This window comes from Rhinoraja longicauda, chromosome 36 (assembly GCF_053455715.1).
Source record: "Rhinoraja longicauda isolate Sanriku21f chromosome 36, sRhiLon1.1, whole genome shotgun sequence".
NCBI classification, from domain to species: Eukaryota; Metazoa; Chordata; class Chondrichthyes; order Rajiformes; family Arhynchobatidae; genus Rhinoraja; species Rhinoraja longicauda.
Window position 1 is genome coordinate 3673581 of NC_135988.1, and position 20694 is coordinate 3694274.

Consider the following 20694-nt stretch of genomic DNA (forward strand, 5'->3'; position numbering starts at 1 on the left):
TAGGAAAATAACTGCAGATGCTGGTACAAATCGAAGGTATCACAAAATGCTGGAGTAACTCAGAAAGTCAGGCAGCATCTCAGGAGAGAAAGAATGGGTCTGAAAGTCTGAAGAAGGGTCTCGACCCGAAACGTCACCCATTCCTTCAATTTAAAACTGAGGTGAGAAGAAACTTTTTCACCCAGAGAGTTGTGAATTTGTGGAATTCTCTGCCACAGAGGGCAGTGGAGGCCAAATCACTGGATGGATTTAAAAGAGAATTAGATAGAGCTCTAGGGGTTAGCGGAATCAAGGGATATGGGGAGAAGGTAGGCACGGGTTACTGATTGTGGATGATCAGCCATGATCACCATGAATGGCGGTGCTGGCTCGAAGGGCCAAATGGCCTCCTCCTGCACCTATTTCCTATGATCTATGATCTATGACGACTCAGAATCTGTAATTCGCTGCCTGTGAAGGTGGTGAGAGCAGTCCCTTCCATTAGTGCCTTCGAAGGGAATGAGAGAGATGTTTAGCGAGATACAGCGTGGAAACAGGCCCCTCGGCCCACTGAGTCCGTGCCGATCAACCATACACTAGTACTATCCTGCACACTAGGGACAATTAACCTACAAACCTGCACAGCTTTGGAGTGTGGGGGGAAACAGGAGCATCTAGAGAAAACCCACGTGGTCACAGGGAGAACGTACAAACTCTGTACAGACAGCCCCCTTACCAAGGCTCAAACCCGGGTCTTAAAGTGAAAGGAGTCAAATTAGACCATTCGGCCCATCAAGTCTGCTCTGCCGTTCAATCATGGCTGCTCTATCTCTCCCTCCTAACACCATTCTCCTGCCTTCTCCCCATAGCCCCCGACACCCGTACTAATCAAGAATCCATCTATCTCTGCCATAGAAATATCCACTGACTTGGCCTCCACAGCCTTCTGTGGCAAAGAATTCCACAGATTCACCACCCCCTGACTAAAGAAATTCCTCCTTGTCTCCATCCTAAAGGAACGTCCTTTAATTCTGAGGCTGTGACCTCTGATCCTAGACTCTCCCACTAGTGGAAACATCCTCTCCACATCCACTCTACCCAAGCCTTACACTATTCGGTAAGTTTCAATGAGGTCCCCCCCCTCGTCCGTCTAAACTCCAGCGAGTACAGGCCCAGTGCCGACAAACGCTCATCATATGTTAACCCACTCATTGCTGGGATCATTCTCGTGAACCTCCTCTGGACCCTCTCCAGAGCCAGCACATCCTTCCTCAGATATGGTACCTAGATATGGGTGTCTGGCGCAGTAAGGCAGCAACTCTACCACTGCGCCACTGTGCCACCCTTATGCTTGAGAATAAGCATGGTCTTGATGTGATGTGTGTGATAGAGAGGGAGGGTAGGACTGGCAGGATCTCGAAATGGAGACATTCTCCGCGGATCTTGGAGCGCAGGTATATAGTTCCTTGAAAGAGGCATCCCAGGTGGACAGGAGGTCAAAGAGGCATTTGGCACATTGGACTTCATCATTCAGAGTATTGAGTATAGAAGTTAGGATGTTATGTCACAGTTCTACAAGGCATGTGGGCGGTCACGGTGGCGCAGCGGTAGAGTTGCCGCCTTACAGCGAATGCAGCGCCGGAGACCCGGGTTCCATCCCGACTACGGGCGCCGTCTGTACGGAGTTTGTACGTTCTCCCTGTGACCTGCGTGGGTTTTCTCCGAGATCTTCGGTTTCCTCCCACACTCCAAAGACGTGCAGGTTTGTAGGTTAATTGGCTTGGTAAATGTAAAAATTGTCCCGAGTGGGTGTAGGGTAGTGTTAGTGTGTGGGGATCGCTGGTCGGCGCGGACCCGGTGGGCCGAAAGGGCCTGTTTCTGCGGTGTATCTCTGAACATTAGTGAGGCCACACTTGGAGTAGTGTGTTCAGTTTTCATCACCCTGTTGTACCAAAAAGATGTTGTTAAGCTGAAAAAGGTGCAGAGAAGATTTATGAGGATGTGGCCAGGACTCGAGGGTCTGAGCTACAGGGAGAGGTTGGGCAGGCTAGGACTTTATTCCTTGGAGCACAGCAGGATGAGGGGTGATCTTGTAGAGGTGTGTAAAATCATGAGAGGAATTGATAGGGTAAAGGCACACCCTTTTACCCAGAGTAGGAGAATCAAGAACCACATAGGTTTAAGGTGAGAGGGGAAAGAGTTAATAGGAACCTGAGGAGTAACTTTTTTTACACAAGGGGTGTGGGTGTATGGAACAAGCTGCTGGAGGAGGTAGTTTAAGAAACATTTTGACTGGTCCATGGAAGGCTTGCGTCAGACCCAGAACTGGCACCCAGTGGTGTGACTGAACAGGTACCATCACAACATCTAAATAACATGGACAGGTACATGCGATAGGATAGGTTTGGAGAGATATGGGCAAAACACAGGCAGGTGGGACAAGAGTGGACGGGGCGTGTTGGTCGGCATGGGTGAGTTGGGCCGAAGGGCCTGTTTCCACACTGTGTGACTCTATGCCCAGCCGTACTTTCTTCTTTCCAATGGCAACTGTTTGGCCTTTGACAGTCCTTGGTGTAGGTTCACAAACTCACACACACACACACACAGGCACATGCACACACAAGCACACCCACGCACACACAAGCATGCACACTCACACAAACACACACACGCATGCACACACACACACAAGCATGCACACTCACACAAACGCACACACACACGCATGCACACACTCACACACATGCGCACACACACACACATGCACACACACGCACACACTACACACATACATGCACACAGGCACACACAAGCGCACACACACACACACACACACACAGGTGCACACGCACAAACCCACACACGCACACCCGCGCACACACACGCACACACATCCACACACACGCACAAACCCACACACGCACACCTGCGCACACACACGCACACACATCCACACACGCACACACACACACACACACGCTAAAAACCCACACACGCACACCCGCGCACACACGCACACACATCCACACACGCACACACACACACAACTGCACACACACACACACACACACACACACACACACAGAAACAACACAGAATGGTGCGTTGAGACATTCTATTACCAGGAGAGCATGCTGTACAAAAATATTGATTCAGCCTCGGGAACTTGCTTTACACATGACCAAGGAATTCATTGGTGTCGAGTTTGGCTCCTGGAAGGCAAGCCAATGGTTCCTTGCCCCTGCACGACTGTGGAGGCAAGGTTGAGGCTTCATCACAGAGCAGGCCAGAACGTCCATGTCCCCGTGGCTCACAGTCGCACCGGGTGAAGCAGTAAGGTGGCATCTTTAGCTTGGTTCAGCACATTGATCAGGATCAACGACTTCTGCTGATAGTACTCGATCATTTCCAGAAGATCTTTAAAGACCTGGACCAGAAACAAGGAAACAAAAATAGCAAGTGAGTTGGAAGTGAAAGACTGGGAAGGGATCTGAGGAAAGACTTTGGCCTAGAAGTTCAATACCATGAATGCACATGCTGAGGATAGTCAACAGAGAGCGCTTTGCTAGATTATTAAGTCTTTCATAGAGTTAATGAGTCATAGAGCTTGGAAATAGGCCCTTCGGCCCAACTTGCCCACACTGACCAAAATGCTCCATCTACACTCGTCCCACCTTCCTGCATTTGGTCCATATCCCTCTAAACCTATCCTATCCATGTACCTGTCTACATGTTTCTTAAACGTTGCGATAGTCCCTACCTCAACTACCTCCTCCAGCAGCTCATTCCATACACCCACCACCCTTTGTGTAAGGGGGAGTCATAGAGACATAGAGATGCCCAGCATGGAAACTGGCCCTTCGGCCCATCTTGTCCATGCCGACCGAGTTATCATACTGAGCTAGTCCCATTTGCCTGCATTTCGACGGCAAGTGGAAAGTCGAGCCTTCGTTGGTAAGACCATTGAGTGGAGAAGTTAGGACACCCGGATGCATCGATGAGCCTTGGGCGCACAACACCCTGTCACCGGTTTGTGGTTTGTCCCTCCTCGGACCACTGTCGGTAGGTACTCACCACTGCTGACCGGGAGCACCCCACAAGCCTTGCCGTTTCAGAGATGCTCTGACCCAGTCGTCTGGCCATAACAATTTGGCCCCTGTCAAAGTCGCTCAGGTCTTTACTCCTGCCCATTTCTCCTGCATTCAACACATCAACTTCAAGAACTGACTGTTCACTTGCTGCCTAATATATCCCACCCCTTGACAGGTGCCATTGTAACAAGATAATCAATGTTGTTCACTTCGCCTGTCAGTGGTCATAATGTTTTGGCTGATCGATGTATGTTGCCACTTTCAAAGAGCTATGGACTCGGACACCAAGATCCCTCTGAATATAATTGCTGTCAAGTGTCTTGCCATTAACTCTACTTTCCCCTTTACGTTCACCCTTGCAAAGTGCAATACCTCACGCTTGCCTGAACTAATTCTACGCGTCTATGCCTGTCTGGAATAGAATATCTAGGCACCAACGATAGACACAAAATCCTGGTGTAACTCAGTGGGGCAGGCAGCATCTCTGGGTAGAATGAATGGGTGACGTTTCTGGTTGAGACCCTTCTTCAGACTGATGGTCAGGGGAGAGGGAAACACAGAGATATGGAAGGGTAAAGTGTGAGAACGAGACATCAAAGGGGCCAACGTTCAAGGAGAATGTAGAATGGTCTTTGTTAGCTGAGGGGGAGGTCACAATAGACAATAGACAATAGACAATAGGTGCAGGAGTAGGCCATTCAGCCCTTCGAGCCAGCACCGCCATTCAATGCGATCATGGCTGATCACTCTCAATCAGTACCCCGTTCCTACCTTCTCCCCATACCCCCTCACTCCGCTATCCTTAAGAGCTCTATCCAGCTCTCTCTTGAAAGCATCCAATGAACTGGCCTCCACTGCCTTCTGAGGCAGAGAATTCCACACCTTCACCACTCTCTGACTGAAAAAGTTCTTCCTCATCTCCGTTCTAAATGGCCTACCCCTTATTCTTAAACTGTGGCCCCTTGTTCTGGACTCCCCCAACATTGGGAACATGTTTCCTGCCTCTAATGTGTCCAATCCCCTAATTATCTTATATGTTTCAATAAGGTATACAATCAGCAAGATTTAATCAGAACAGCCAAACTAGTCGGATAACGAGGGTGTGGAGGGACGGAGAGTGAGGGAAAGCAATAGTTACTTGAAGTTAGAGAAATCAAATTCATACCGCTGGGGTGTAAGCTGCCAATATGAGGTGCTGTTCCTCCAATTTGCGCTGGGCCTCACTCTGACAATGGAGGAGGCCCAGGACAGAAAGGTCAGTGTGGGAGTGGGAGGGGGAGTTAAAGTGTTTGGCAACCGGGAGATCAGGTGGGTCTAGGCGGGCTGAGAGGAGGTGTTCAGTGAAACGATGGCCGAGCCTACGCTCGCTCCCGAAGGACTCCAGATCACGAGACAAGTTGGTGCAGTGTGTTTCCTGCAGGATGTGGGAAGGTAGGGACACCGCTGGGGCTTCTGGGAGCTACACCTGCAAGGTGTGGCTCCTGAATGGACGTGTGGTGGAGTTGGAGAAGCAGCTGGATGACCTCAGGGCCATCCGGGAATGCGAGAGTTTCCTGGACAGGACCTACTGTGAGGCTGTCACGCCAAGGGTCCAGGTCGAGTGAAGGTGGGAGGCCGTTTCAAGGGGGAGCAAACAGGAGACCCTGGTGGCTGTGCCTATTGCAAACAGGTTCACCCTCTTGGGAGCTGTTGGGGCAGAAGACACTTCCAGTCCGAGCGGCGGACAGATTGGCAGATCTAACCCAAGCAAGGAGACTCGACCGGGGAGACCGAAGTCAGGAAGAGCCATAGTAGTGGGAGACTCCATTGTTCGAGGTACGGACAGTAGATTCTGTGGCGACAGGCGGGACTCGAGGATGGTCTGTTGCCTCCCTGGTGCCAGGGTTCAAGACATCACGGGGCGGCTTCAGAACATCCTAGCGAGGGAAGGCGATCAACCGGAAGTAGTTGTGCACGTGGGCACGAACGACGTCGGGAGGAAGAGAAAGGAGATACTGCGAAGTGAGTTTAGAGAGTTAGGAAGAAGTCTGAGAAGTAGGACGTCGAAGGTGGTTGTCTCTGGACTGCTGCCTGTACCTCGTGCTGGTGAGGGCAGGAACAGAGAGATCGTGGATTAGAATGTATGGCTGAGGGGCTGGTGCAGGGAGCAGGGATTTAGATTTCTAGACCACTGGGATCTCTTCTGGGGAAGGGGTGACCTGTACAAAAGGGACCTGTAGCAAAGGGGATTACAGAGGCATGAGGCAGGAGCTGGCCAGAATTGACTGGAAGGAGGCCCTAGCAGGGAAGATGGTGGAACAGCAATGGGAATAATGCAGAAGTTGCAGGTTCAATTCATCTCAAAGAGGAGGAAAGATTCTAAGGGGAGTAAGAGGCTCCCGTGGCTGACAAGGGAAGTCAAGGACAGCATAAAAATAAAAGAGAAGAAGTACAACAAAGCAAAAAAGAGTGGGAAGCCAGAGGATTGGGACTCTTTTAAAGAGCAACAGAAGATGACTAAGAAGGCAATACGGGGAGAAAAGATGAGGTACGAGGATAAGCTAGCCAATAATATAAAGGAGGATAGTAAAAGCTTTTTTAGGTATGTGAAGAGGAAAAAAATAGTTAAGGCAAATGTGGGTCCCTTGAAGACAGAAGCGGGGGAATTTATTATGGGGAACAAGGTGTTGAACCGGTACTTTGGATCTGTCTTCACTAAGGAAGATACAAACAATCTCCCAGATGTTCTCGTGGCCAGAGATCCTAGTCGGGATGGAACCCGGGTCTCCGGCGCTGCAAACACTTCAAGGCAGCAACTCTACCGCTGCGCCACCGTGTCGCCCATTCCATGTTCTATGTTATCCCACTTTCTCATCCACTTCCTACACAGGAAGGGCAATTTGCAGAGATCAATTAACCTACAAACCCGGACGTCTTTGAGATGTGGGAGAAAACCGGGGCACCTGGTGGAAACCCCCGCAGTCACAGGGAGAGCGTGCAAGCTCCACACAGACAGAAACCGAGGGCAGGGTTGGACCCTGGCATTGTGAGGCAGCAGCTCTACCAGCTGTGCCACCGCGCCACCCCACGATATAACAATGCCCTCACGTCTAACACACAGGCTCTCGCCTTCTCACCTTCTCTCCTGCCTTCTCCTTGCCGAGGATATACTGATTGCTCCCTTCATTAAAACGGACGGGAACGTTGTAAACCTTTCTCCTGTACAGCACGGCTAATGTGTAGGGTTGCTTTCCGTTATATCCCGAGCTTTGCCGGACAAGGAACGCACCATCCTTGAGTCAGAAGAGACATGCGTTATTCATCACACGTTACATGCGTGTTTTATCGGCTGGTTAGAAACATAGAAACATAGAAAATAGGTGCAGGAGTCGGGATATGGGGAGAAGGCAGGCACGGGTTACTGATTGTGGATGATCAGCCATGATCACAATGAATGGCGGTGCTGGCTCGAAGGGCCGAATGGCCTCCTCCTGCACCTATTTCCTATGATCTATGATCTATGACGACTCAGAATCTGTAATTCACTGCCTGTGAAGGTGGTGAGAGCAGTCCCTCTATGTTTCTATGTCTACCATTTACTGTGCAATGTCTGTTCTGGTTTAACATAGCAAACTGCAACACTTCACATTTCACATTTTCTATGTTTCTATGTTTCTATTCGGCCCTTCGATCCAGCATCGCCATTCAATGGCTGATCATCCAAAATCAGTACCCCGTTCCTGCTTTTTCCCCCATATCCCTTGATTCCGTTAGCCCGAAGAGCTAAATCCAATTCTCTCTTGAAAACATCCGGTGAATCGGCCTCCAATTATTCAGCATAGGGACCTACAGGCTATTCAATGTGCTGGAAGGAACTGCAGATGCTGGTTTAAACCGAAGATAGGCACAAAATGCTGGAGTAACTGTCAGTCCGCCTAGATCTACCTGATCTCCCAGTTGCTAAACACTTTAATTCCCCTTCCCATTCCCACACTGACCTTTCTGTCCTAGGCCTCCTCCATTGTCAGAATGTGGCTAAATGCAAATTGGAGGAACAGCATCTCATATTCCGCTTAGGCAGCTTACAGCCCAGTGGTATGAATATTGATTTCTCTACACTTCAAGAGAGGCATTCCCTCTCTCTCCATCCCAAGACACACCAGCTTCTCGTTCTCACCTAGCAAACAGCTACCAATGCCCCATTTCCTTTATCAATGTTACTTTTTTGCATATCTTTCATTCATTTGTTCTATATCTCTCTGCATCATCGTCTGTATCTCCCGCGATTTTCAGTCTGAAGAAGGGTCTCGACCCGAAACGTCACCCATTCCTTCTCTCCCGAGATGCTGCCTGACCCGCTGAGTTACTCCAACATTTTGTGTCTACCTCAGGCAATTCAAGATGGCCGATAAATGCGTGAAATGCCTGGGTCTTGCACATCTTGTGAATAAATAACGCATGGTTTGTGTATGCAATATCAAAAAGCTGATTTCAAGAGATATTGTCTTCCCATTCTTCAAATCCTTCTCTTGGTCAGACAATGGGAAAGATCAAGGGATGGGGGAAATAAAATGGCTTCAAAATACCTGCTGAAAAGCCGCTGAACTGTGGATGTTTTTTGCTCTATGTTTGTACAAACTTATTGTTTAGTTTTAGTTTAGAGATACAGCGCGGAAACAGGCCCTTCGGCCCACTGGGTCTGTGCCGACCAGCGATCCCCACACATTAACACTACCCTACACACACCAGGGACAATTTTACATTTGTACCAAGCCAATTAACCTACAAACTTGTACGTCTTTGGAGTGTGGGAGGAAACCGAAGATCTCGGTGAAAACCCACGCAGGTCACGGGGAGAACGTACAAACTCCGTACAGACAGCGCCCGTAGTCAGGATGGAACCCGGGTCTCTGGTGCTGTGAGGCAGGAGCTCTACTTCTGCGCCACCATGAAGGCGGTGGAAGCCCTTGCGATCAGTGAGTGAGTGAGTTAAACGAAGCATGTGGAAGATATAGAGAGAGGTATCGGAACCGAGTTAGATAGAGCTCTGGGGGCTAGCGGAATCAAGGGGTATGGGGAGAAGGCAGGCACGGGTTACTGATTGTGGATGATCAGCCATGATCACATCGAATGGCGGTGTTGGCTCGAAGGGCCTGCACCTATTTTCTACGTTGTCTATGTTTAACCCAAGAAAATCCTCAAGTGCAATGTTATAGAGCTGAGCAAAATGAGGGTTACAATCAATATCAAAATCTAAAGTTGACAATAAAACATAGAACAGCAGAACACAGGAACAGGCCCTTTGGCCCATCGTGTCTGTGCTTGGCAAGATGCCAAGACCAACACTTCTCTCCCCGCACATAATCCATGTGCCTCTACTCCCTGCAGTGGGAGTACCGCAAGGTTCGGTGCTGGGACCCCAGCTATTTACGATATACATTAATGATTTAGACGAAGGGATTAAAAGTACCATTAGCAAATTTGCAGATGATACTAAGCTGGGGGGTAGTGTGAATTGTGAGGAAGATGCAATAAGGCTGCAGGGTGACTTGGACAGGTTGTGTGAGTGGGCGGATACATGGCAGATGCAGTTTAATGTAGATAAGTGTGAGGTTATTCACTTTGGAAGTAAGAATAGAAAGGCAGATTATTATCTGAATGGTGTCAAGTTAGGAGGAGGGGGAGTTCAACGAGATCTGGGTGCGCTAGTGCATCAGTCAATGAAAGGAAGCATGCAGGTACAGCAGGCAGTGAAGAAAGCCAATGGAATGTTGGCCTTCATAACAAGAGGAGTTGAGTATAGGAGCAAAGAGGTCCTTCTACAGTTGTACCGGGCCCTGGTGAGACCGCACCTGGAGTACTGTGTGCAGTTTTGGTCTCCAAATTTGAGGAAGGATATTCTTGCTATGGAAGGCGTGCAGCGTAGGTTCACTAGGTTAATTCCCGGAATGGCGGGACTGTCGTATGTTGAAAGGCTGGAGCGATTGGGCTTGTATACACTGGAATTTAGAAGGATAAGGGGGGATCTTATTGAAACATATAAGATAATTAGGGGATTGGACACATTAGAGGCAGGAAACATGTTCCCAATGTTGGGGGAGTCCAGAACAAGGGGCCACAGTTTAAGAATAAGGGGTAGGCCATTTAGAACGGAGATGAGGAAGAACTTTTTCAGTCAGAGAGTGGTGAAGGTGTGGAATTCTCTGCCTCAGAAGGCAGTGGAGGCCAGTTCGTTGGATGCTTTCAAGAGAGAGCTGGATAGAGCTCTTAAGGATAGCGGAGTGAGGGGGTATGGGGAGAAGGCAGGAACGGGATACTGATTGAGAGTGATCAGCCATGATCGCATTGAATGGCGGTGCTGGCTCGAAGGGCTGAATGGCCTACTCCTGCACCTATTGTCTATTGTCTATTGTCTATTGCCATTCAAAACTATCTTCAATAGAACAGGCCCTTCAGCCCATTGTGTTTGTGCTGAACATGATGCCAAAGGAGACTGATCTCGTCTGCCTTTACGTGATTCATTTCCCTCCATTCCCTGCTTACCGACGTGCCCGTCCAAAACGCCACTATCGTATCTGCCTCCACCAACCCTCCCCCCCCCCCCCCAGCAGCACGTTCCAGTCACGTCCCAATAGACAATAGACAATAGGTGCAGGAGTAGGCCATTCGGCCCTTCAAGCCAGCACCACCATTCAATGTGATCATGGCTGGTCATCCACAATCAGTACCCCGTTCCTGCCCTCTCCCCGCACACATCCTTTAAACTTTGCCCCTCTCACTTAGGGAAGATCCATCCAGACTGGACACAAACCAGCGTGGTCGACCAAAAGCTGCTTGTCACAGTATGTGCGGAAAGAAGAATGAAGGTACTCGGAAATTGGCCAGAGTTGACAAATGCTGCGGGTTTGTAAAAGGTGAGTCAGTGGAAGTTGTCGAAGTCGGAGGCTTCAAGCGGGAATGTTAAGTGAGGAAACGCCCATGCTGACCTGGCCATTTTTATGCAATGCAACCTCCGCTGCCTTCCGATCGCACTTGTTTGTAAACCAAGGCTTGCACTGCAAACTGGCATTCTGTGGGGACAGAAGTTCTTATTTATTGGATGATTGTTCACAATAAAGCTCAGCTGAAGAGTGGCACAGTAGCACAAGAGATAGCCCGGTGGTGCAGCGGTAGAGTTGCTGCCTCACAGCGCCAGGGACCCGGGTTCCATCCTGACTATGGGGGCTGTCTGTGTAGAGTTTATACATTCCCCCTTGTGACCGCGGGGGTTTTCTCCGGGTGCTCTGGTTTCATTCGACATTCCAAAGACGTAGGGACTTGCTAGTTTACACCGAAGATGGGCACAAAATGCTGGAGTAACACAGCGGGTCAGGCAGCATCTCTGGAGAACAGGAATAGGTGACGTTTCGGGTCGAGACCCTTCTTCAGACTTTGATGAAGGGTCTCAACCCGAAACGTCACCTATTCCCTTTCTCCAGGTTTATAGGTTAATTGGCTTCTGTAAATTGTGTGGATAGGACTAGTTTTACACGTAATTGCTGGCCGGCGTGGACTCGGTGAGCCGAGGAGCCTGTTTCCACAGTTTATCTCTAAACTAAACTAAACTAAACTAAACTAAACTAAGGCAGCAACTCTACCGATGCTTGAAGAAAGTTGTTCCCAGTGAACGTGGGTAGAAGATCCAAAATCACCAGAGTTATGGCTCGGCTCACAGTGGAATTTGCATTCTTGGTATTTAACATGGTGCATATGAGGTAAAATGAGTTTGAGTTAGATAGAGCTCTAGGGGCTTTGAGTTAGATAGAGCTCTAGAGGCTTTGAGTTAGATAGAGCTCTAGGGGCTAGCGGAATCAAGGGATATGGGGCGAAGGCAGGCACAGGTTACTGATTGTAGACACAAAATGCTGGAGTAACTCAGCGGGTCAGGCAGCATCTCAGGAGAGAAGGAATGGGCGACGTTTCGGGTCGAGAGATTGTGTTTGATCAGCCATGATCACAATGAATGGCGGTGCTGGCTCGAAGGGCCAAATGGCCTCCTCCTGCACCTATTTTCTATGTTTCTATGTTTTCTATGTTTAGAATCAAAACTGCCCAACGTAACAGATAAAAAGAGCAGCGTGGCACATCTTCTAACCCGTACCCGTCCAGAACAAGGGGTCACAGTTTAAGGATAAGGGGGAAGTCTTTTAGGACCGAGATGAGAATGTTTTTTTTCACACAGAGAGTGGTGATTCTGTGGAATTCTCTGCCACAGAAGGTAGTTGAGGCCAGTTCATTGGCTATATTTAAGAGGGAGTTAGATGTGGCCCTTGTGGCTAAAGGGATCAGGGGGTATGGAGAGAAGGCAGGTACGGGATACTGAGTTGGATGATCAGCCATGATCATATTGAATGGCGGTGCAGGCTCGAAGGACCGAATGGCCTACTCCTGCACCTATTTTCTATGTTTCTATGTTTCTATGTACACGCACTTGTGTTTGGAAGAGGAGAGTGGGATTGCCTCTCGTTACTGGGGGCATGGCTTTGAGGGGAAAGGGGAAAGGATGAGAGGGGATGTGCGGGACAGGTTTATTTACGCAGTATGTGGTGGGTTCCTGGAACGCACTGCCAGTTGTGGGAGTTGAGCTCGGAGTTGTACAACAGTGGCTTTTAAGAGGCTTTTAGACAGGCGCATGGATATGCGGGGAATGAAGGGATATGGATCACGTGCTGGCAGAGGAGGTTCGTTTATCGTGGTATCATGTCGGGTACTGACATTGTGGGCCTGTTCCTGTGCTGACATTTCCAAAGCTGTATTTGGTTTAACTTAAATATAATTTTAAAATACAGCATGGAAACAGGCCCTTCGGCCCACCGAGTCCACGCCAACCATCGATCATCCGTTCACATGGTTCTGTGCTATCCCACTTTCTCATCCACTCCCTGCACACACCAGGGGCGATTTACAGACCACAAACCCGCACGTCTTTGGGATGTGGGAGGAAACCGGAGCGCCCGGAGGAAACCCACACAGTCACAAGGGGGGGCGTGCAAACTCCACGCAAACAGCACCCATGGTCAGGATACCAGCTGGGCCACCCCTCTGTGAACTATTTGAAGTTCAGGTGAAGGGCGCCCATTCTAAGAAATGTTGCTGCCAAGAGCCTGGAAATTAGACTGTGGGCAAGATGATTATCAGATCGCTGATCTTATCTCTGCAAAGATTAACTGGTATAAGGAACTGCAGACACTGGTTTACAGAAAAAGACACAAAGTGCTGGAGTTACTCAGCGGGGCAGGCAGCATCTCTGGAGAACATGGATGGGTGGCGTTTCAGGTCGGGACCCTTCCTCAGACAGATTTAGATTTTTAGATTTAGAGATACAGCGCGGAAACAGGCCCTTCGGCCCACCGGGTCCGCGCTGCCCAGCGATCCCCGCACATTAACACTATCCTACACACACTAGGGACAATTTTTACATTTTACCCAGTCAATTAACCTACGTACCTGTACGTCTTTGGAGTGTGGGAGGAAACCGAAGATCTCGGAGAAAACCCACGCAAGTCACGGGGAGAACGTACAAACTCCGTACAGACGGCACCCGTAGTCGGGATCGAACCTGAGTCTCAGGCGCTGCATTCGCTGTAAGGCAGCAACTCTACCGCTGCGCCATCGTTTCTGCCCTCTGTTCTCCCATGTTGTGTCAACGCCCATGACCATTATTCACTTCCTCTGCAGCTGTAACATGATATTCCCTACTCTGTTTATTTTCTCTTTTGCTCTACCCGTTTAGTTCCGTTTACCTTAGTTTTGAGATACGGCCCACCGAGACCAGGCCCACCAGCGATCACCTGCACACTAGTTCTGCCCGACACACCAGGGACAATTTACAGCGACAATTTATAATTTACAGAGGGACAATTAACCTACAACCCCCCACGTCTTGTGGGAGGAAACTGGAGCACCCGGAGGAAACCCACGAGGTTACAGGGAGAACGTGCAAACTCTGTACAGACAGCTCCCGCAGTCAGGATCGAACCCGGGACTCTGGCGCTATGAGGCAGCAACTCTACCACTGCGCCACCTGTTGTACTCATGTAGGAGATGATCTGCCCGGAGAGCATGAAAGTCAAGCTTTTTCACTGTACCTCAGCTAGGGTCGCCAACTGTCTCGTATTAGCCGGGACATCCTGTACTTTGGGCTAAATTGGTTTGTCCCGTACGGGACCGTCCTTGTCCCACATTAGGCCCGGGGGGGGGCGATGTTGGCCCAGACACTGTAGGCCCGGACGCTGTACGTCCAGATGCCGTAGGTCCGGACAGTGTAGGTCCGGACAGTGTAGGTCCGGACAGTGTAGGTCCGGACAGTGTAGGTCCGGACAGTGTAGGTCTGGACAGTGTAGGTCCGAACAGTGTAGGTCTGGACAGTGTAGGTCTGGACAGTGTAGGTCCGGACAGTGTAGGACCGGACAGTGTAGGACCGGACAGTGTAGGTCCGGACAGTGTAGGTCTGGACAGTGTAGTTCCGAACAGTGTAGGTCTGGACAGTGTAGGTCCGGACAGTGTAGGTCCGGACAGTGTAGGTCTGGACAGTGTAGGTCCGGACAGTGTAGGTCCAGACAGTGTAGGCCTGGACAGTGTAGGTCTGGACAGTGTAGGTCCGGACAGTGTAGGCCTGGACGCTGCAGGTCTGGACAGTGTAGGTCCGGACAGTGTAGGCCTGGACGCTGCAGGTCTGGACAGTGTAGGTCCGGACAGTGTAGGCCTGGACGCTGCAGGTCTGGACAGTGTAGGTCCGGACGGTGTAGGTCTGGACAGTGTAGGTCTGGACGGTGTAGGTCCGGACAGTGTAGGTGTGTACAGTGTAGGTCTGGACAGTGTAGGCCTGGACGGTGTAGGTCCGGACGGTGTAGGCCTGGACAGTGTAGGTGTGTACAGTGTAGGTCCAGGCACTGTAGGCCGGGCTGTAGGTCCGGAGGCCAAGGCGCTGCCTAACGGAGGTTGCCACAGTCTTAGAATAAAGGGGAGGCCATTTAAACCTGAGGTGAGAAGGAACTTTTTCACCCAGAGAGTTGTGAATTTGTGGAATTCTCTGCCACAGAGGGCAGTGGAAGCCAAATCACTGGATGAATTTAAGAGAGAGTTAGATAGAGCTCTAGGGGCTAGTGGAATCAAGGGATATGGGGAGAAGGCAGGCACGGGTTACTGATTGTGGATGATCAGCCATGATCACAATGAATGGCGGTGCTGGCTCGAAGGGCCGAATGGCCTCCTCATGCACCTATTTTCTATGTTTCTATGTTGCATAGCAACCCGCCCCCGGCCCGGGCGGCCGCCATTTCGTGGAGCGGGAGCACATGGCCGCAGGCTGGGTGATGTCACCTTGTCCCTTATTTGGGAGTGAGGAAGTTGGCAACCCTAACCTCAGTACACTAATAAACCAATACCAATATCCAACAGCAAATTGCATTGGAGTTATTTTACAGTAAACAAACATTCTTTGTGGCAAGTTGTGAAATGGCCATGTGAAGTATCTCACAGACGTAGGTGGTCATAGAAAACTGGAGTAACTCATCGGATCAGACAGAGTCTCTGGAGAAAAGCATACGCTGAGCTACTCCAGCTTTTTTTGTTTGCTGCAGTTTAAACCAGCGTCTGCAGTTCCTTCCTACAGAAGATGGGTCTCAGACCGAAACGTCACCCATTCCTCCTCTCCAGAGATGCTGCCTGCCCCGCTGAGTTACTCCAGCATTTTGAGTCTGCCTCAGGTAGTGACCGTCAGTTTACATGGGGGAACGGACCAGCCATGAGCAAAGTGAGGCAAAAAGCGCTGGAGTAACTCAACAGGTCAGGCAGCATCTGTGGAGTACATGGATAGGTGACGTTTCAGCTCGAGACCCTTCTCCACTGAGTGTAACGGTGGTGGGTGAGGGTGAGGGGTGGGGGCAGGACAAACCCCAGGTGGCATGGTGACATAGAAACATAGACAATAGGTGCAGGAGGAGGCCATTCAGCCCTTCGAGCCAGCACCGCCATTCATTGTGATCATGGCTGATCATCCACAATCAGTAACCCGTGCCTGCCTTCTCCCCATATCCCTTGATTCCGCTAGCCCCTAGAGCTCTGTCTAGTGACGCAGAGGTAGAGTTGCTGCTGTAGTGAAAGTCTTTGTTTTTGCAAATAAAGCACACAAAAGGCACCGACAAAGTTACAAAAAGTACTCATCCCTCCTGTGTCTGCCTCGCTGGGTCCCCTTAGTGTGTGGAAAGGAACTGCAAATGCTGCTTTACCTCATATTTTGCTTAGGGCTTGATTCCCCTAGCTTCAAGTAACCCTTGCTTTCCCTCTCTCCCCGTCCCAATAGACAATAGACAATAGGTGCAGGAGGTGGCCATTCGGCCCTTCGAGCCAGCACTGCCATTCAATGTGATCATGGCTGATCATTCTCAATCAGTACCCCGTTCCTGCCTTCTCCCCATACCCCCTGACTCCACTATCCTTAAGAGCTCTATCTAGCTCTCTCTTGAATGCATTCAGAGAATTGGCCTCCACTGCCTTCTGGGGCAGAGAATTCCACAGATTCACAACTCTCTGACTGAAAAAGTTTTTCCTCATCTCAGTTCTAAATGGCCTCCCCCTTATTCTTAAACTGTGGCCCTCCCCCACCCTAGTTCTCCTGCCTAGTTTCACCGTCCCCCTGATTAATTTCCCTGATTCTGGGCCTCCTTGTCACCTTCCCCTTCAGCTAACGATGAACCGTTCTACATTCCCTCATCATCGCCTGCCTCGATCTGTCAATAGACAATAGACAATAGACAATAGACAATAGACAATAGGTGCAGGAGTAGGCCATTCAGCCCTTCGAGCCAGCACCGCCATTCAATGCGATCATGGCTGATCACTCTCAATCAGTACCCCGTTCCTGCCTTCTCCCCATACCCCCTCACTCCGCTATCCTTAAGAGCTCTATCCAGCTCTCTCTTGAAAGCATCCAACGAACTGGCCTCTACTGCCTTCTGAGGCAGAGAATTCCACACCTTCACCACTCTCTGACTGAAAAAGTTCTTCCTCATCTCCGTTCTAAATGGCCTACCCCTTATTCTTAAACTGTGGCCCCTTGTTCTGGACTCCCCCAACATTGGGAACATGTTTCCTGCCTCTAATGTGTCCAATCCCCTAATTATCTTATATGTTTCAATAAGATCCCCCCTCATCCTTCGATCTGTCCTTTTCACACCTCACCCCTCCATATCTCTAGACTCCCTCTCCCCTGAATCTCCATCTGAAGAAGGGCCTCGAGTCGAAACGTCGCCCATTCCTTCTCTCCAGAGATGATGCCTGTCCTGCTGAGTTACTCCAGCATTTTGTGTCTATTTTCGGGGTTCCCCTTAGTTCTCGGCGATCCTCCCCCCAATTTGTTCTCGGTGACCCCCCCCCCCCGCACCCAAACAGGGTCCCTCTCTCTTCTCGGTGACGTGGCCCATCCACCAGGGCCCGATCTTGAGACACCGAGCTCGTAAGGAGGGGGAAGTCTGCAGGTTCGATACCTACGAGAGTCCAGAGAGTATCAAGGTTTAAAACTATTGAGGACCAGCTCCGCTAGGCCGAGGAGATTCTGAAGAAGGGTCTCGACCCGAAACGTCACCAGTTCCTTCTCTCCAGAGATGTTGCCTGACCCGCTGAGTTACTCCAGCTTTTTCCGTCTTTCAAGAGAGAGTCATTTGTCACTTGTACCGAAACGCAACTTCGCAATTCTTATTGTAGAGTCGCTGGAGAGTAGTTTAGTTTAGAGATACAGCGCGGAAACAGGAACTTTCGGCCCACCGGGAACGCGCCGACCAGCGATCCCCGCACACTAACACTATCCTACAACCACGAGGGACAATTTTTACATTTACCAAGCCAATTAACCTACACGTCTTTGGAGTGTGGGAGGAAACCGAAGATCTCGGAGAAAACCCACGCAGGTCACGGGGAGAACGTACAAACTCCGTACAGACAGCGCCCGTAGTCGGGATCGAACCCGGGTCTCCGGCGCTGCATTCGCTGTAAGGCAGCAACTCTACCGCTGTGCCACTGTGAATGGGAGCCATATAAGCAAACGACATCGCTGCAGTTTGTAATGACAGCACACCTACCTGTCCAGAAGGACTTTGCAAAGAAGGTATCGGGCTGCTTGTATTCCCTGATAATGAGAGACAAAAGATATTGAGGACTTACAGGCAGAGCAAATCTTCCGAAGTTTCCGTCTGAGAATATTCACCGCATTTTCATCCTTTGTTATTGTTCTCTCCAACTTTCCTGCTCTAGCCTCCTGTAGATCCTGCATCCAACCTACTCATAACAGGTGGAAGTCCATCACACAAACCACCCTCCCATCCATCGACTCCATCAATGGACTCCTTCCATTCACGCTGCCTCGGCAAGGCCAGCAGCATCATCAAGGACCAGTCTCACCCCGGCCACTCCCTCTTCTCCCCTCTCCCATCAGGCAAGAGGTACAGAAGTGTGAAAACGCACACCTCCGGATTCACGGACAGTTTCTTCCCAGCTGTTATCAGGCAACTGAGGCACCAACTAGAGAGCGGTCCTGACCTCCCCTCTATCCCAATGGAGACCTTCAAACTATCTCTTCTCGGACTTTAATGGACTTTATCTTGCACTGAACGATATACTTCATCTTGTATAAGAAAATAACTGCAGATGCTGGTACAAATCGAAGGTATTTATTCACAAAATGCTGGAGTAACTCAGCAGGTCAGGCAGCATCTCAGGAGAGAAGGAATGGGTGACGTTTGTCTGAAGAAGGGTCTCGACCCGAAACGTCACCCATTCCTTCTCTCCTGAGATGCTGCCTGACCTGCTGAGTTACTCCAGCATTTTGTGAATAAATACCCTTTATCTTGTGTCTGCACACTGTGGGTGGCTTGAATGTACAGTCGAGTCTTTTCGATGACTGTATAGGACACAACGGAAGGGAGGGGGGTTGAGAGGGGGGGAGGGAGGGAGGGGGGAAGGATAAGGGGGGTTGAGGGGGATGGAGTGGGGGGACGGGAAGGGGTGGGGGAGGGAGGGGGAGGCGGAGAGGGAGGGGGAGGGGAGGGGAGGGAGGGGAGGAGGGAGGAGGAGGAGGGGGGGAGGGGGGGAGGGGGGGAGGAGTGGGTGCTGCACCAATGCAGGAGAAGGTTGGGCCCAACGGGTCCACTTGGTCTAGTAATAAACTAAACTAAAGTGGTATTCAGTGTCTGAACTAACCGAAGTGTGCCAGTGAGAAGATTGATCCAGGTACATCTGTTTATAGCTAGTCCTTATTCTCTGTTCATTCTCCTGTATTTTCGAGCATTATCTAAGATGACTTACCCACGAGGTCTTCTTGCATTCTTGGGTAGGATCCACTGCAAATAAAAACCGGCAGTGTTAAATGAGAAAAGCAAACTGAAACTAGATCATGCCTAACAAAGGAAGTGCAGGAAACACTCAGCAGGTCGGACTGCATCTGTGGAAAAGTAAACAGAGTTAACATTCCGTGCGGCACGGTGGCGCAGCGGTAGAGTTGCTGCTTTTCAGCCCTTGCAACGCCGGAGACTCAAGTTCGATCCCGACTACAGGCGCCGTCTGTACGGAGTTTGTACGTTCTCCCCGTGACCTGCGTGGGTTTTCTCCGAGATCTTCGGTTTCCTCCCGCACTCCAAAGACGTCCAGGTTTGTAGGTTAATTGGCTTGGTAAATGTAAAAATTGTCCCTAGTGTGTGTAGGGTAGTGTTAGTGTGTGGGGATCGCTGGTCGGCGCGGACCCGGTGGGCCGAAGGGCCTGTTTCCGCACTGTAACGCTAAACTAAACTAAAAATAAATTCATGTCCAAGACCTTTAATCAGAAAGTGAGAAAACAAGTGAGATTCAGTTGCAGAGAAGATGCAGGAGTAATGGATGGAAGAAACGGAGTAGCCATCGAGTAAACTCAGACCCAATGATAGTGTGGTTGTGAGAGGTCAATTATGTTTCCACTAGTGGGAGAGTCTCGGACCAGAGGCCACAGCCTCAGAATAAAAGGACATACCTTTAGAAAGGAGATGAGGTGGGGTTTCTTTAGTCAGAGGGTGGTGAATCTGTGGGATTCGTTGCCACAGATGGTGGTAGAGGCCAAGAAATTGTGTGCTTTTAAAAGCAGAGATTGACAGGCTCTTCATTAGTACGGGTGTCAAAGGCTACGCAGAGAAGGCAGGAGAATGGGGTTGAGAGGGAGAGATAGATCAGCCACGATTGAATGGGAGAGTAGACGATGGACCGAATGGCCTCATTCTGTTCCTATCACTTATGACCTTGTGACCTTAAATGACAATGTGTAAGAAAATAACTGCAGATGCTGGTACAAATCGAAGGTATTTATTCACAAAATGCTGGAGTAACTCAGCAGGTCAGGCAGCATCTCAGGAGAGAAGGAATGGGTGACGTTTCGGGTCGAGACCCTTCAGTCTGAAGAAGGGTCTCGACCCGAAACGTCACCCATTCCTTCTCTCCTGAGATGCTGCCTGATCTGCTGAGTTACTCCAGCATTTTGTGAATAAATACCTTAAATGACAATGTGGTTATTAGAGGTAAATTTAATACATTCTCCCTGTGACTACGTGGGTTTCCTCCGGGAGCCCTGGTTTCCTCCACACCTCAA

At 50.0% G+C, this 20694-nt stretch overlaps 1 protein-coding gene across 1 annotated transcript in view; it reads right to left on the reverse strand.

The window, feature by feature from the left end:
* Window positions 1–3105: 3105 nt before the first annotated feature.
* The window catches only part of LOC144610260 (uncharacterized), a 51698-nt gene continuing 34109 nt past the window's right edge, over window positions 3106–20694 (reverse strand). Inside the window, exons 11-15 of the mRNA XM_078428849.1 lie at window positions 19389–19423; window positions 18167–18213; window positions 11036–11119; window positions 7187–7342; window positions 3106–3406 (exon numbers count right to left, since the gene is read on the reverse strand). Of these exons, the coding sequence (XP_078284975.1) occupies window positions 3290–3406; window positions 7187–7342; window positions 11036–11119; window positions 18167–18213; window positions 19389–19423 (439 nt within the window). The 3' untranslated portion in view covers window positions 3106–3289. The remainder of the gene's footprint in view (window positions 3407–7186; window positions 7343–11035; window positions 11120–18166; window positions 18214–19388; window positions 19424–20694) is intronic.